At 37.8% G+C, this 18,922-nt stretch overlaps 1 protein-coding gene across 15 annotated transcripts in view; it reads right to left on the reverse strand.

Moving 5' to 3' along the window:
- SOX5 (SRY-box transcription factor 5) overlaps window positions 1–18,922 on the reverse strand; it is a 989,998-nt gene that overhangs the window by 12,467 nt on the left and 958,609 nt on the right. For all 15 annotated transcript variants that reach the window (XM_060024445.2, XM_060024443.2, XM_060024448.2 and 12 more), the window contains one exon: window positions 14,832–14,977. In XM_060024445.2, coding sequence (XP_059880428.1) covers window positions 14,832–14,977 — 146 coding nt within the window. The remainder of the gene's footprint in view (window positions 1–14,831; window positions 14,978–18,922) is intronic.

Raw genomic sequence — 18,922 nt, forward strand, 5'->3', positions numbered from 1 at the left:
GAAAAGCACCTATTGGATTTCATAAAATTTGCTCATGTTTCTTGGTAATCATGCACCTCATCTTCTGAGGAACACAGTCACGAGTTACACAAATGAATCAGTAGCTGCGGAACAGCTACTGACACAATAAAAAGTTCACAGAGGGCTTCCCTGGTGGCGCCGTGGTTGAGAGTCCGCCTGCCGATGCAGGGGACACGGGTTCCTGCCCTGGTCTGGGAAGATCTCACATGCCGCGGAGCGGCTGGGCCCGTGAGCCATGGCCGCTGAGCCTGCGCGTCTGGAGCCTGTGCTCCGCAGCGGGAGAGGCCACAGCGGTGAGAGGCCCGCGTACAGCCAAAAAAAAAAAAAAAAAAAAGGTTCACAGAAAATAATCAACTATTTAAGATAATTGTATTACAGGTAAAGGACCCAACTAACGTTCCCAACAAGAGCCAGCAGGGTACTGAAATTCTTCATACAGTATATACTTTACCTCTATAAAATCTCTGACAGTATTTCAACTATACACACTAGATGAAAAATTCTCTTAATTTAGAGGCCTTGGAATCCATGTCTCTCTTCATCAAAGTCTGATATACGATTTAATAGAAAAAATATTTTAAATTGTCAATCAGTATAAAATACAGTAGAGAAACTGAAAACAAAATAGTTTATACCAACTTTAGTTCTATAAGATTATATAGTACTAAAGTTGAAATAAATTATATATTTAAAAATGTAGAACCTCACCCAATTTTGTTTTGTGTATGAAACTGGTATTTTCATCTGCTTTACATGTTCTACATTTCTTTTGCTGAGAGAGTCTGCTGTATATATTCAGCTGAGCCCAGGAGCACCAAGGACACCAGCTTAACAGACTGTCTTTAGAGTAAATGTAGCTGCTAAAATAGAAGACAGTTACATTAAAAAAAAAAAAAAACACATTCCATCAACATAATCTGAAAGTCCCCGGGTCAATGAATACTTTATTGTACTATCTTTGGGGAAAGTACTGGGCATGGATCACCTCTCAGGTTTTTATTTAAAAGTGTATGGGGCAATAATGCTACATATTTTCTATTTTGAAGTAAAGTCTTTCAAGAAGAAACAGCAAAATGAAGGCAGTCGGAGTAGAAAACATGAAATGTTAAGTGACTCTGAAGATTCTGCATTCAGCTGTATGGACCTTGCACCATCTTACCACGTAGCTAAAATTAGCAAAGGATGAGCTGGAAAGTCACAAGTAGTTTTTACAATAAGTAGCCTCTAATCATCTACCTCTAAAGCACAGAGTATAATAAAATGATTCAATTAGCTACCCAAAAGTGGAATTTATGATACTTCTTAAGAGGATGTCAGTAGGAGACAGTGGAAGTAAACACAGTCACCTGCACTTCTTTTGTGACCTTTTGTATAGTCATTTAAGCTAATTCTCAGTCATGTGAACAGGGTAAATGAGAAGTGATTGGAGGACCTGAAGAAGGTGTGTTGTGCCTTTAATTAAAACACCTTACAGGGCTTCCCTGGTGGCGCAGTGGTTGAGAGTCCGCCTGCCGATGCAGGGGACACAGGTTCGTGCCCCGGTCCGGGAAGGTCCCACATGTTCTTCCCACATGCCGTGGAGCAGCTAGGCCCGTGACCCATGGCCGCTGAGCCTGCATGTCTGGAGCCTGTGCTCCGCAACAGGAGAGGCCACAACAGTGAGAGGCCCGCGTACCTCAAAAAAAAAAAAAAAAAAAACAAACAAACAAACAAAAAAAAGCATCTTACAGTAGCATGTAAATCAAAATGGTAATACTGCCACAATTTAGAAACACTTGCTGACAATAAATTCAGAAGACAGAGGAACTGAGGTAAGGTTATATGGTAAATGGTTATATGGTAAATATATGGTATATATATATATATATAATACAGTGGTTATATAGTAAATAACTAGCTATACAATTCCATATGAATACTGATCCTATTGTAAAAGTTCATATTTAGTTCTTATGTATATAGGTAGATATAAATCTGTGTGTGAATAGGATTCTAGATAATATACTGAACTACTAAAAGAATGAGTTGGATTTAAGAATAGCCTTCAAAAGTTTAAATTCAATCTATTCAGGAATATAGGAGGAAAGTCAGCCAAATGTTACAAAGCACAAATGCTGGTACACTGGGAAGATTCCTTTCATCCTACTACTTCTAATCCCATCCGTTCCTGGCCGTCCCCTTCGCAAAGAGTCCAACTATGCACTGTCATGTCTAAAACTCAACCGTTTCTGATTCTGTACACTGGGTTAAATAGTTCCCTTTCCAAAGCCTCTTTTCAAATGTGTGAATATTACTGAAAAAAGGTGATTCTCAAAGTTCTTATAATTCAATTAATCCTTTCTAAATAGAGACCGCTGAAACAAAATGATGGCAGTAAATGTCAGGTAGGGAGGTGGTAAATGGGAAGATGCTGGAAATAAGAAACACCAAAGAAACTGAGTTTATGGAAATAGAAAAATATGTTGATGAGCAGAGGTGATAATTTTTACCAAACTTATACCCTTAGTTCCAACTGGTTCTGATAAAGAGCACATTAGTCAAGAATTTTTACAGAAAAAGACTACCACATGCCCCCAGTCTAAGACCAGTGTTCTTGAACATAAATCCAGTATAGCACTTATACTTTTCTGCCTTCTCAATACTATCCAAACACTGCCCTGAAACTTATAAGATTCATTCATCTTTCTCTCTTCTACCTTTTTCCTATTAGAAATAAAACAAACAAACAAACAAAAAACACACTTAAAGAAATATTGGCCAAAATTCTGAACTGCTCTGAGGAACATCAGAGTACAGGGTGCAAACAGATTAATTACTACAAAGTAGTCAAAATGAAACAGTCCTGAGGATTTACAAATAAGGACCAAACAAGACGACCTGTATGCTTTCTATTGGATAAAAACTAGCTATTGGATAACAACTAGAATTCCTTTGGAAAGATGAGTCCTATCTGGCTAATCAAACCTTGTACAACTCTGTAGGTTTACTAAGATCAAGAAGAAACTTAAGGTAAAGTTTGTCTTAACTTGAAAAACTTTCTGATCCTATGTTGACTTGAAGAAACATTCAAGTAAATTGTATCTGATCTACAGAAGAAAGGAAAGTTTTAGACAATATAGTTTCTTGGGGTCAAATGAATAACTCTAAAACTCAACATTCATATAACGATTATTAATGTGTTAATATTCACTTAGGGAATTTGGCAGCTGGTTTTGGGCTCTGTGGCTCATCCAATGACTTGAATAATGGAAAACAGCACGTGTATTGTTTGCACATGACACCAGATTATGGTGGGAATCAACAAGGAGAGCCAAGAAATATCTAAAGAGATGTGGGTAATTAGCTGATTAGAAGTGGTCAGTAAAGATCAGTGCTTTCTAAGCAAACAACGTTCTGAATGGCAAAAGGCTATAGAGATCAGTGGGAAAAGAACATATCTGAAAATAGAGAAAATAACCCATATAGAAAATAATGGCTTTGGGATCAGGAACATGACATTTTAACCAAACGCTGCCATATATATTAGCTATACTACTTTAGACAAATCAATTAACCTCCCTGAGTTTCAGAATCCTAATTTGTAAAATGGTGCTGTAATATACGACAGATTCTCATTAGTTTAAAAAATGAAAAGGATATGCTTTTAATATTAGGGAAAAAGTAAATAAGGGAAATGAAAAAGATAAAGATTCTTCCTAAAATATAAGAATTACAGGAATAGTTATTTCAATATGAGTATTAAGTATCCTGCTGTGGTTATGATCCTTTATTGTCTACAGCCAGAGTAGTGGACAAATATGCATTAAAAAGGAGAATGTTTGTAACAACTCTAAAAGTTGTTGGGATTTTTTCTTTCCTCTTGCGCATCATTCCTGACAATGTATTTAATCTTTTTTATTTTCCATTTGATTCTCAGGCCTGATGGTTTATAGCCCTATAATATAAGTCTAGTACATATTTAAGTTGAAAACTTCTCTTATTCCATTACTTCAACTATATAGAAAACAACTAAAAATTCACTGTTTGTAAAGGCTCAAAAGGCACATTGTTTGTCGATATTTCATAGAGTCAAAACAAAAAAACCACACAAACTGTGCTCTAGAGGAAGTAGATATTTCCTTAGTTACCTAAGCCTAAACTGCATGAGTACATGGTTCCTCTATTACTCCTTGAAATTGGGATTTATATAAGTGACAAGCTTTGCTCACCATCAGACACACATACACAAAGAAAGAGATGGGCTGTGGATCGGCTATGATAATGGACATCCCTGAAATAAAGCTCACAAAGCTATAAAACTCATAAAAAGCACATGCATGAAATGACAGAATAGAGTGTGACTGTCAAATGTTGACTCAGTAACAGTTAAACCCCTTCTGGCTGACCTTTTTTATGATCTCCTTCTATACTAATGACACAGGAAGAAAAAAGAAACAAAAAAGGTTTTTAACCCTCCAATTATGTGACCCTCACAGACCACCAAAGAAGATGAAAGATTATTTATAATGTCATAACGATTTATCGGTTGGAGAATTTTTTCATCAGCTTAAGTAGAACATAAAAAACAATGCGTGTGTCTGAGATCCCCTTCAATCTCTTGGTTTCACCCTTGCTGAGATTGCCATTTTCTAAAAAATAAGCATCCACCCACATAATCTAACTGCACAAATGGGAAAGAAAGCTTTGTTGTAAAAGATTTACAATAAATTATGTACAAATACACATACACATACACACATACATTTCTCTCCAACGCCAACAAAAATGCAATGTGAAGAAATCTTTTACTAATTTTATTCTGGTCAAATGTGAGTTTCTCAGACACTTTGGTACTCTGAAATCTAGTATCCTTCAGGAATATTTTTCCATTCATTTTCTGACCAATGGTTGTAAGTTATCAAGTGAAAGATAACGAACCACTGAAGGAAGAGTTATATAAAAGAGTTGTCTCTCCATTGAGTGGGCTGTCTTAGGATGCAAAAAATTTCACTTCCCTAGAGGTTTTCAAGTATTGGTCATATGACTACCTGCCTGGCAATTCAACATCAGATGATATGTTGAATTAAAGGCCCTTTACATTTTCTTTCAATTCTATGTTCCACTTGACTGGAGTTGCTCAAACAAAACAAAAATATTTTGACAAATGTATACAGCTATACATGTTTCTCTATCCATGATGATAGTTTCCTCAGAAGCTGTTAATTATGTTTCAAAATGTAAAGGTACTCCATTTATAATTGAGAATTCTATCATCATTTTCTTAAATTCAAGGAAGATATTTCAAATTATGAAACAAAACCCAAAAAATATGATTATTGAAATACATTTTGTGAAGGGACTGTCCAATAATACTCAGATTTACAGATTCTAAGTGCATTGTGAAACACGCAGTCATATGTCCAAATTCAACATGACTGCCATGGAGAGGAAGAAGTCATTGAGTGTGTGGGGTAATGAACTGAAGAGCCACTCAAAGGAATCCGTAGGAAAGAAATCATTCACAAAGAGGGTACACGTGAATAATATCATGGTAAAATATTGGTCCTTGCTTACTTGTCCCAGGGGTGCTTATGGTCTGTACATGTGGAAGAGGGAAGGCAGGAGAGGAAAAAGCTAAGACCTGAGTTTTCAAGTGTCTGTGTATGTGTTCAGCATTCAGCCAAAGTCTAAAAACATGACTTTATTTCAAACCAGGGCAGATACAGATACTGTGCACACCAAGTCAAATCAGAAGGCTTAATGTGAGAAAAATAGGAGGCCAACTAAGTAAAATAATAGAATTCACAACCTACACAGGGTGTCCGGTAGGTGGGAGGGCTGCACAGATGTAAACACACAACTGGAATGTTGTCTGATGATAACTGTTCTATAAACAATGGGTCACTCAGTTAGTGAGCTACAGAAACGTATAGACCTTTGCTCTTTACTTTTTCCTTTCCATAGAATAAAAGCTGTAAAACTGTACGTATTCTTATAAATGCAGCCTCAGTAGCCAGTAGTTACCTCAGTTAAACAAATATACTTGCACTGTTTTAAAGAGAAATGGTTTGGTTCCGAAATGCTGGGTCTGACGAATAGAAGAGGCACAGTGGGGTTATAGTTCACTTTTCAATCATCCATGGTAGTTTTAGGGGAAAAAATTTAGAGTAGAATAGATACTTAAAATCTCATTTTAGTGAACAGCTAAAACTTCACGTGTTTTAGGAGAGCTGCTATGAGAAGCAAAATAAATAAGATGGAACATATTCTTTCTGTTTCCCGGCTCATTCTCTAATGAAGGGGGCTGGTGCGTGGTGAAGAAAGGAAGACCTAGAAAGGGAGCAGAAACAGGAAAAACAAAGAGTTGGAAAAAAGATACACAAATGATGGAGATGCTGATTGATTAAAGGATTTGTGTGTGTGTGTGATAAATCCTCAAAAATGTACTAAATGATACACATGGCCAACGCTGGGGTACAATCTAATCAAACAGGCACTGAGTTACTTTCTTGAACATCTTCAGCATGGCCCATTAGAAAAGAGACTGAAATTTGAACAAGAGGACCTGGGTTTAAAAACTGATCTACCACTCGAATTCCTATAATAATGTCATATCTCAAGGTTTTTATTTTTAAAACAAAGACTGAAATTTGAACAAGAAGACCTAGGTTCAAAAACTGATCTACCACTCGAATTCCTGTAATAATGTCATACCTCAAGGTTTTTATTTTTAAAACAAAGATATGAATACGTTTCTGCTTATAATACTGTACAGAACTGAAATTTGATGTGAAAGCAGTTGAAAAAGGTAAGATACAAACTAGATATCAATAGCTATTATTACTCCTATTTTTACTCCTATACTCATAAACAAGTGTTTCTCATTTGTAAAACAGAAAAGGTATAAGTGGAAAGACTCAATGAGGCCCTTTGAAATAAATGTTAAATTCAGAATATTTTCCTCATAATTTTAAATCCATATTGTTAAAGTCACTTGCAATAAATGACGATAGAGAATACAATACATCTACTAAGTATGAGGATAATTGAAAAACAAATGGCTCTTTGATTATTTCAGTGCCTTAATGTTTAAGTGTCTTGAAGACAGCTATTTGATCCTGGGGATGAAGAAGGGAGCAAGGGAGAAGGGAAGGAAAGATCATTCTTAGTAGACCAGGTTTTCAAAAATAACACTTCTGGTCCAACAACAAAAGTGATTCTTATTTTACTTACAGAAAATTTGAAAAAATCAGGAATGTGGGGACATGTAAATTTCCAACCCCATCACCTTGGCAAAATGATTGTTTATTCTTCTTCTAGTCTTTTATCTATGTACCATGGAAATGTACTTTAAAAATATCTAGATCATTCTCCATACGGTGTTTTCAAACTCGTTTTTTTTTCAGGAATACTATTGTGAGCCTATCCTCATATCTTTAAATGAACAGACAATTTCAATCATCAGAGAGGCCTGTGGGTGTCTATCTGAAACCCAATTTGGCATGCCCTGTGTGTCTCATTTTATTGGACCATCCTGCACTAACCCCTCTACCAGAATGATGTAAAGAACACAAGACTCTCTGTTTGAAAACATGCACAGCTTTTCTAGGCTTGAAAATTAAACCATAAAAAGTTTACTGGAAAAAAAAAAAACCCTTTAAAAAGCTCCTTAAAAACTCACACCATAATTGCTCCCCACCAAGCGTGGGCACTTGCTAGCTGCAAGTAGTGGCACTGTGACAAATGTAGCAAAACTGAAAGCAGGCTATACTAAGAGAAAGAAAAAGTCTTCCACTGGCCATCTGTGAAAATAAGGCATGTGGCCATTAAATGCAGAGGCTGTAAATATACACAAACTCCATGAAGCAAATGGCAAAAAAGGACTAAACTTCAAGCTCAAACAAATCAAAATGTTTAATGCATAGTTACCACTGCTGGACGAAAACAGCTCTGATCTTTGCAGTCTGCAAACTCGGCATGTATTTCAATTAAATACCCCCAAAAAGAAAAGAAAGAAAAAGAAAGAAATGAAAAGACACAGAAGAAAACCATCTGGAACAAAAGGCTATAGACAGCCTATACTCAATTTCTAGAAACAAACAGCCCCTTTAACTTGCACCAGCCTGTCGAGAATGTCGATTGGAATTATTGAAAGGCTGACATATAGAGTGATGGATGGGTGATGACATAATACCTATTTGCCTTTTTGTCATGGTCTTTGAAAACGGGCTGCTCGGTGCTGATAATATTCACTAAGGGGTTTTCCTCTCCCCTCCTGTCCCATAAGAAGTGTTCCCTAGCTAAGACACTCAGTATTAAGAAGGTTTTATGAATGAAAAACAAAAGAAAAGAAAACCTGAGGATCAAATGCCAACTTGCACGTAAAAAACTAGTCTAGATTTTCTAATAATCCGCTGTCTAGAAAGCAGTTCTCTATCCATTTTACATACATATTTAGAGTAGAGAGACTCCAATAATAAAAAGGCAAATATTCAACTTCAGACTTTGTGTATCTTTTAATTAAAATCACCAAATAAATAATTACATTAGAGATAAAAAATAATATATATTCACTTCTATAAAAAGAAAATATTAACCATTTGTGTTATTTTAATTTGTGCTCAGGTAGATTCTAACCAGAAGATTTAAAAGTTTGGGGACATTTTTGTTTGACAAACACTCACACACACACACACCCCCCAAGGAAAAGCTCCTGTTTTGTCCCACTGTTGCAATGATCTATCTCATTTCCTCCTGAACGATTTACCTAACATAGCTTCCTCCTTCATGGAGTTTTTCCTCTTACCACTGAAATGTCTAGCTCTAATCTGACTTCTCTAATTCATTTTAGCTAAAGGCAACAACTACAAAAGCCACCCATAAATCATTAATTAATTGTAGTACCTGCCACTGAATACAAAGGCATGAGTTCCTTCATATTCACTTTTTCAAAGCAAACCTGTAGTTTATAATTCCTCACATGCCTTCTCCTTATCTAAGAGAAGGAGCATATGTTAGATAATGCTGAAGTAGATACACTGTGTCAGTTTCTGAAGAGTTAACACTGCTGGCCCCATCCATCAGATGGCCATTGAAGCATCAGGAAAGAATGATGGATGTAAAATTATTACAGGGCTGCCATCCGATACACTTACTGCCATTTGTAACTAATGCTGGGACTGACACACTTTTTTCATTATTAAACATCCGCATGAAGTCAACATTGGTCACTGTCATTTCATGTTTGGCACTCTGTTAAAGGGAAAGAAAAGGGTTGACAATGGCAGAAAAGAGGAGGTTGTACTGGAAGAGTTTTCAAGTGCCAGAGTAATAAAATTAACCTTTGTTTACAAGTCCATCTATAATGTATGTGGTAAAACTTCTTATGAATATGACCGACACCAAAAAGAGAAACTGGTTTCATTACTGAGTAAATCATTATTTAAAATATACACATTGGGCTTCCCTAGGGGCGCAGTGGTTGAGAGTCCGCCTGCCAATGCATCGGACACGGGTTCGTGCCCCAGTCCGGGAAGATCCCACATGCCGCGGAGCGGCTGGGCCCGTGAGCCATGGCCGCTGAGCCTGCCCATCCGGAGCCTGTGCTCCGCAACGGGAGAGGCCACGGCAGTGAGAGGCCTGCGTACCGCAAAAAAAAAAAAAAAAAATAATAAATAAATAAATAAAATAAAATATACACATTATTCACCAAATTTTCATCTTATTCTATGGAAATCTGCAAAGAATTTTCACTGAACCTCAGAGGGAAAAGTAAGACATTTTCCTAGCTATTCTTATTTGCAGTTATTGATGAAGGCATAGCATGTGCAAGTGTTTAGATTTCAGGTACACGGCAGGCAATTAATGTTTGATGAATAAATTCTCTACCTTAAGAAATACATGCACATATTTGTATGTTTATTTTTGTGAGTGACATCTTTTTTATATACAAGAAGTAATACAGAAGTTGGCCTTAATATGTAGAAAGTATGTGGACAAACATACATTCATTGATTTAACCTGGCACCAAACAATGTTTTCTTGTACACATTCTTGAATGTCATTTAATTCTTTCTGAAACACAGACAAGGTATAAGGCCCTAGACATGCAACAGAGAAGAGCAAAAGCAGTTAGATAGATGACATCAAATGGAATCAAAACAAACCAGCTTTATGATGAAAATATTTGAGAGCTTTGGTATCATTTTTATAATGTAGCCGTGGCTGACGATGGCCTTTTCCTACCCGGTAGCCATTCTGGTCTATCTTTTGTCCCTGCCAATATAACCTTTGGTCTTGAGATATCCCTTAAATGTGAGGGTGATCTGGCTGCGACCTCTGTCACCCCATTGATCACCAGGGTTGACTGGCTGATCTGGATGGCTAGACAGGTGTCCCCTTTCCTGCCCCATGGATCCACATACATTCCTCCTGGAGCTGTAAGCTCAGTGAAAGAGGATGGCCTTCCCCAATAGGAGAGGGCCCTTTTTCGGTCGAGAGTATATGAGAAGCTGTTCTGCCCTGCTAGACCTTCCAAACAAGCTCTCAAGGTCCATTCCTAGAAGAAAGTAGGCTAGTCAAGCTTCCAAGACTCGAGACACATCCAAATGAGGTGCTGCAGGTAGTGGTCTGCCTTTCTTAAAAAAAAAGATATCCTTTGATCTCAGGAAGATAGGATAAGGTCTCTAATTCAGTCCCAGAAAATAATTTGTGATCCATTTAAAGTGGTCTCTCTTCCTTGACCAGTAACTGTCGTGAAGATGTGCAAATGACCCAGTTCTACCCAAAGGAGATGTTTATGGAAGTCAGCTTGAGGGGTGCAGTGAAATATGACTATGTGAGTGAAGACCGAACTTCAGCGAAGAGAAAATAACTTCTTTCTGAGTCTGCTGCCTTCATGACATAGTTGTAGGCGCAGCAACATTTTGTGACTCTAAGGGAACAGCCCAGATAATCAAGTGATTTCAACCCTGACATCACTGAACTAGTGAGCTAAGGCCACCAACCTCCTACTCCTGAACTTCATTGTAGGCTAAAAGCTAATCAGTATTTGTTGAAGCTACTGTATTTAGATATCCTGATACATGTCATGACAAACATTTCTAACAGGTATTACAGCATGGGCATTATCTTTCTAGGACAACTACATTGGGTAGTGAGGGAAGTGATCAGGGAAACTTCTGGTCTGTTCCTCATTGCAGTGGACTGCGTCTCTATTGTATTAGTGTTGCCTGGTAGGATCAGGACAAAAACTGAAGTTTTTATGATTTCCTATCAGGTAAGCTTATAAGGTCAGAACCTGAGTATGCAGCTGGTCAAAACCATGCCATTTGCCATTTGGGTGTTAAAGACACAAAGCAGGTGGTTTTTACAAAACAAATGTATGTATGAGGGTCTTCTTCTGATTCTTCCTACCTGAGAAGCTTACTTATTCACCTATGACACTAATCTGTAACAGAGCTGAGTGGTAAAAGATAACATTATTTGAATATACAATCAGGCTATAATTAACCAGAGATGACAATTATAAATAACACTGCGTCCCAGAGTTTCCAAGAAACCTGACATACGCAGTTCTTGGGTATGTTGAAACACTTCCAAGAAAAGTAAAGAAATGAAAAATCTTTTAGAAGTCTTCAATTAAAATGTGTTTCAGTACGAATGACTTTCATTATGTGTTTTGGTACATACGACTGGAAAACATTTGTCCCTATCTTCACACCTCTAATTGTTTTCACTGCCCAATTACAGCTTTTCAGAATTAAGACATTCTAGTCGAGACAAGCATGTTGGTCATTTGAAATGTGAAGACAAGTTAATGTGTATAGGGCTTGTGTACTCAAGAAAACAGATCTCTGCTACAGGTTTCCAATTATCTGCATCTTGGGTCCTGCTATCTCCTTTTAGACTGACGGAAGGCATCTGGCTGAATTACTTTTCCTTCCCTCTTTCCTTTCTCCCAGCTCCTTTCTATCTTTCTCTCTCCTTCATCTTCCCCACGTCTTACATTTATTTCACATACTTTTAGGGTTTAGGAAGTTGGGAGCATGGTTTAAAGAGAGAAAAAATGTAGTCCTTTTGGGAGCGATAGTGCAAATTATAAGAGGAATTTATACATACTGTGTTTCTGTCTTTCGTTAGGGACTGTGAAGCAAAATTTCAAACCAACTACTGATCTAACTATGCTTTGGCCATGGATAAAGTTGGGCGATTATAGAAATCGATTAAAAAGGTAGGTATTAAAAAAACGATGAGGCAATATGTCTAGTGATGCTGCTTTATGTGGAAAAACAAGCAGCTACCTCTGTCGAGTCAGGTATGTAACTGATCTGACATGCTCAGCAGTATGGGGTCTTAATTCACTTCCTATAGGAATTCACACACATAAATATGCCATGATTAACAAACTCGTAATTTGATCTAAACTGTAAGCTCTATAAAGGCAGAGGACATATTTTCTTGTTCAATACAGTGCCTCAAGTACACAGCACTGTCCCTAATACACAGGGGTGCTAATGTTGAATAATGACTAATTAAAAGATTTAAATTGACATTATTTCATTCCCATGAGTTGCAAGACATAGATTGATCATTAATTTGGTAGAAATGCCAGCTAAGCTATTTCAACAGGAAAAGGCAACCACAGTAATTCCTGCTTCTAAGAGAGATTCAATCTCAAGTGTCAAGGGTAACATAGGGATGAACTAATTCGAATTCTCCTGCTGAAAAGGTTTACTTACGCATTACAAGAGTTTGCCAGACTATGACAATAATGGGTTTTTACATTTTTATGTTTTACAATTACAGTGGTACAATTTCATTTTTTAAGATTTTCACTTAAAAACCCATAAAAGTGTAAGACCATAGTTGAAGATGTAACTCAACTGCATGGAAAGGGCATGGTGAAGAGATCTGGGGGCACCAACGTCTTGAGAATGGAGACATCTTAATTGGCCAACAGATTCTGGCAGGTATTACTTCAGAAATAGATTTTTTTAAAAAACAGTTACTATAATTCTACAAAAGAGAAAGGAAAATTGAAAGGAGTAGTTTTCAACAGAGGCAACTCTCACTCCTGCAACTCAAATAGGAGGTGCTAATCAGAGAAATAAAATGAAGTCTGATTGTGGAGGTGGAACAAGAAGTGGAAATAAGGTCCCTAACAATGGACAACTATGGGATAAAATGAATGCAGATGGTTCCACTCCTGTTACTTAATCAAAGGCTGAGCAGAGTCACTGGAGCCTGCATGAAGTCATGTGTTAGAACAACAGCTGATCTGTATTAGGGAAGATTAACTCGCAGTGCCATGGTGGAGGGCCCAGGATTATTTTATGTACTCCCGTTGCCTTACAAGCCGTCAGCACAATTATTGCCCTCCGATGTGAATGACTGATCTGTAACCACAGCTAAACAGCATGCTGCTTAGGGGCCTAGGAGCTTCATGAAGATGAATTTCCATACCATCAAAGCGCTTTTAATGGGCTCCCTGATCCAACCACAAGGCCTGTTTTGTAAGTATATAGAACGCAGGATGAAGGCCTCCTGTCCAAAAGGATTTGGTCGGTTGTCACTTGACAGTTCCCAGCCAGCACAGGGGAGGAGAGGGGGGGAGATAGGTAGAGTTGTCTCTGCTTTGGAGGATTAAAAAAAAAAAAAGGGTACAGATGCTTGCTGAATGCAACCAACTGCTGTATCCACAGCTGAATTCAATGCGCTTAACAAATAATGGCAATTTAGCTATGCTTGCGAGGAATAGCTTGAGTCACTTTGCATTAGCATCTGGCTGAGTGCTAAACTCATTTCTACATGGGGAGCAGAGAAAGGGAATTTCTGTTCAAGCATCCTTTCAAGAATGTTTAAATATTTGAATATAAATTCCTCTATGCTTGCTATCATTCCTTCTTAGAGCTGTCACTTTGCTGTTCCCCTTCCCTTCTGGTGCTTAGCTGGAAAATGTTCGTGCCCTTCGAGCTGCAACAATGTTGCTCTTCTTATGTTGTGAGACTGCAAGGGATGTACACTTGACCATGCTTTGCTCTCCCCTCCAGGAACAGAACAGAACTGAAATCATTTCTCCATCCTTTGGACCCATGTTTGGACCAGAGGAAAAGTACAGTTGTGGCAAGGTCACACCTTCACTATGCAAATTGCTAGCTTCTTAGAGATTATACGTAAAATTCCATATAAAACCTGGGAAACCAGAAAGCTATCCAAATTAGCAATCTGTTCATTCTGGATGACACCGTTTGACTCATAACCTTCCCATGATGATTAACTTTCAAGTTATTACTAAGTAGCTGATCATTTTTTCTCTTATCTACTATATCTATTTAGCTACAGGATTTTGAGAAAAGGGGATTCAGAAACTTTAAAATTTCAATTAAAAATACCAAATATGACCAAAAGAAGTATATCACTCCAAGCATTCTATAATAACATAATATTTTTCTGAATAAAATACAATGTAGCTTAGAAAAAATAGTTTGAAATTATTATAGCTCAGATAAATCCAGAAGTTGAGCATCTCTGTAAAGCAAAACTTTCACTGAGCCTCAGGTATTTCAAATGCCACTTCATTTTAATACAAAGTGATGGCAGAAAAGGGGATATTAATTGTCAATAAGGTTCAGATGGATAGCAGAGGATTATAATGCTTTTCATTTCCAGATGGTTTTGATTAGGATGGGCATGAAGAGTTCTGCACTGATGGAGGGATAAAGGGTCGGAGAACCGTCATTCCAAGGATGGTGAGAAGAGAAAAAGATAAAGAAGAAAAACAGTCAGGCAATTTAAGTATTTTTGGAAAGTCAGTTATTTTAGGAACTAACCTTTTCTGCTCGGCAGTTATTGAGACCTAGACTATTCACAACAGCCACCTTCCCATCAAGCACCTGTTGTTCCCGCCGAAGCTGCTCCTTCATCTGCCGAGCTTCTTGGATTGCCTTGGTGACAGCATCATGGTCATTTAAATAACCTGAAGATGTAACAGAACGAAGGATATGTTTTGTACAAGTGCATGGATAGGTTAACCTTTCACCATAAAAATCACTTCTTTTTTGGGAATGGCTAGTGTCTGGCATGTACTAATTTCTCAATGGAATCAGTCTAAAAATGAATGAATGAATAAATAATTGATGATGACTGATTCACACAGTTACATCAACATGGTGCCAAACATTTGTTATCAAAATGTAATATTTAAGTGAAATACAGCTGTTTCCACATGTTTGAAAAGAAGTTTCAAATATAATTTTTAGATAAACTTTTTTAGTTATCTGAGTATTTTGTAGTGCAAAAATACAACCTGTCTTTGGTTTTTTTCCTATAAGGATCATTTGAATGTTACCATAGGATAAAGGTATTGATAATTATTACTATTAATTACTGACACTCTCATAGTATTAGAAAGGCCAATTTAGAGTTTGAGTATGGCACTATTAGGTTTGTTATACACAGAAGGAACAAATCATTGTTAACTGACTGAAAGAAGAGCATTTCCCCCCTGCATCCAACCATGGTGAAATAAACCACAGTTGGCAATGTCTTGTTACAGATACAAACTTGCAACAGTTAAGAGGCTAAATTTCAAGCACAGAATGTAACCAAGCACCTGTAATTGCTGAATAATAAATTGTGGCTACTGGGTAACTATGATCACATTTAATTCACACTCTTAATGGGATGGTCAAGTGACCAACTTGTGGCGCAACTCCACAATCCAGAGTTAGGGGGAAAAAAAGAGAGAAAAAGAAAGCTAAAATATTTCTTTTAAAGAATACCAGGTGTAAGGAGAAAGGCTAATTTTAACTCTGGTCATTTATTTATCTGATGCACATTATGCTGCTAATCTGCACGATTTTAGGGTAGAAGAGCGATGGGAAGGGATTGTTTTGCAAATATTGAAAGGAAAGCTAATATATCATCTTTCACTCTCCCTATCTTTTAACTAGGGCATAAAATGGCATAAACTGAATCTATAATATGAAATTGCCCAGAAAAGGGACTTGTTTGTGACATGAGGCTAAATCTAACCAGATCCATTGGTGAATTGTGACAGATGGAGGGACTGTGAGACAGAAGGCAGGCACTAATCACACATAAAATGACCGGCTTGCCTCAACATGTTCCGTGGATTCCAGCAAACTTTACACCCTAATCCATTTTTAGAACAAAAAACATCTGGGCCATAAATCCTCTAATCTGCCAAAACACGCTATTAAATCCCATGATTTGTTGAAAAACACTAAGATTAAAGAAAGGAAATATAAAATGGCTAACTGCCGTGTTAGGAAAGTGTTATTAATACTCTTTCTTTGTCTCAATTATGAATGTTCTGGTACTAAAGAGCCTTGTCTAATCATGTCAGATTACACGACCTCGTCGTATTGCTAGACTCTTCTATCTGATCTGCCAATTGCCAAAAAACCTAGAATACTTTCTTGCTGCTTAAACATTTCTATTGAAGAAGCTGATGTCAGATTAGCGCAGTGCTTCAGAGCTGGAAGGCTTCTAAATGATCCGTGTCCTTCCCCCCTTACTATGCACAGACTGAACATCCTCCTCTGATCTCCTTAAGGCAGAAAGAGAAGTTCCGGGGTCGGCGATGGAAAGGGGAGCCTTGAGAGCTACTATATATTTTGCTTTTCTGAGCTAAATTCATTGGAATGTATTCAAAAGAAAACATCCTGGCTCATTATAAATACAATATGAATCATAAACAACTATTTAGATCTAGGTCAGCCCTTTAGGGTTAATATGTACTTAAAATTACGGTCGTTTTTAACCTTATATTATCCTCAACATCTGGACTTGGTTCTCCTGCACAACCTTCTTAATATATTATTCTTCAGCTCATTCTGTTCACGAACACTACCACTCTGGAAAAAAATGCAGCTCTTAAATGACAGGAATGGTCTTGGTATGTGTTCGTTTAGTAAAAGATCTTAAGAGGATCAGCCTGCTTTTCCTATCCTCTAACCCTTGTTTATGTACAACCTGGTTCCATGTGTTTTTGTAGTCTATTTAGCTTCTCCAGAGCACAAATATATTTGAAATGATTTGGCACATGACACTGAATAAAAGTATGAAATCTTTATGCTTTATAGGCACTGTCAAGATAACACTGTGTAGGAAAAATCATTACTATAGATGCAGAAAGGATGCATCTATTACTACGAGGGTGAATAACTGACAGACATACATATGTTCTGTAATGGCTATTTCCAATGTGAGATGTGTGTTTGTGTGCAGGTGGATATAGGTGCTCACTTTAAAAGAAACATTCTTGCTTTCAGAGACTTGAATTTTAGTTAAAATGCTATATGAAATTCGAACATTGTATCTGCTGTGTTAAATCATAAAGCCGTTCACATATTACAGAGTTGAATCATCACAGGGTTGTTTGCTGGTTCTTTACACTTTGTTCTCATCACAGTCACCAACTTCCCAGTTATGCTGATTCCCTCTCTCAGTAAATGGCCTCACCTCCAATTCTGGAAAGACCAATAAGGCTGAACTCTCACCTTCCTTCCCCACCCTGACTCCTACTCCAGGCTAGCTTCAAATCAATCTCCACGTATGCCCACTGCCACCTCCTGTTTCAATGAAAATGGTACCGCTACTTTTATTCAAGGCAAATCCCGCAAATTCATGCTCTCGATTTCTACACCTCTCTACTGGTTATTCTCTTTCACATTTACATCATCCACTTGAACTTCTCTACTATCATTACCACCTCAACTTGTAAGTACTTAAGATTCTCCTCCTGAAACAAGCAAATAAAGTCTCTTAACTTTGTGTTGCCCTCTCGTTCCAATCCTGTTTCTTTACCTTCCAAGCCAAGCTTCTCGAAGATTCATATCATACTCTCCCATTCCTTCCTCACCCTCCCATTCCTGCTACAGTCTTGTTTCCGCTCCCCTTGCTCTTTCAAATGCCAAACCCAAGGGACACTTTCCAGTCCTGGCAGAAACAGCATTGACAAGCCCTTTGTTACGGACACTCCTTCCTTCCTTGCTTCTCATCATAGCACTGGATCCTCATCTCTGACTTCTCCATCTTCATATCCTTGCCTGGGATCTTACTTCATTTGCTCCTTAGATTTGGTCCAAGGTTTCCATCACCCGAAAATAATTTGTGCTTTGGAGTTGGATGAGCCTAAATTAAAATCCTAACATTGCTACTTACTAGCTATATAAATTGTACATATTGTTTTACCTTTCTAAATCTCACTGGTCTTATTGGTTAAATGGAATAACCTCACTAGATAAACATGACACTGCGAAGATTAAATGAGTTAATATAGTCTCTTAGCATAATAAATGGTCCATGAAAGTCACTCAGTAACTGTCAGTTTACAAAATGGCATAGTGAAATAGGTAGAATTTGGGCATTGCATTCAGATGGATGCAGGTTTCTGCTTCTTAGGAAGTGTGATATTTGCCAAACTATAACACTTAATTTCACTGAGTTTCCATTTCTTTCAACCGTAAAATGAACATAAGGCTGATGGAAGAATTAAATGAAATAACACATGTGAAGGAGTAGATAACACTTCGTATACCTGAGGAGGCAGTAAAAAATGTTAATTCTTTTCTCTTTTTTCCTCTTTCATTTTCCCTATATGCTCATCCTCAGCAGTCTTGTTGCACGGCTTTGACCATTATGATAAAATCTGTGACGGGGGCTTCCCTGGTGGCGCCGTGGTTGAGAGTCAGCCTGCTGATGCAGGGGACACGGGTTCGTGCCCCGGTCCGGGAAGATCCCACATGCCGCGGAGCGGCTGGGCCCGTGAGCCATGGCCGCTGAGCCTGCGCGTCCGGAGCCTGTGCTCCGCAACGGGAGAGGTCACGAGAGTGAGAGCCCTCGTACCACAAAAAAAAAAAAAAAAAAAGTCTGTGAGGGGATATCATTTCTTGTT

This window comes from Delphinus delphis, chromosome 11 (genome assembly GCF_949987515.2).
Source record: "Delphinus delphis chromosome 11, mDelDel1.2, whole genome shotgun sequence".
NCBI classification, from domain to species: Eukaryota; Metazoa; Chordata; class Mammalia; order Artiodactyla; family Delphinidae; genus Delphinus; species Delphinus delphis.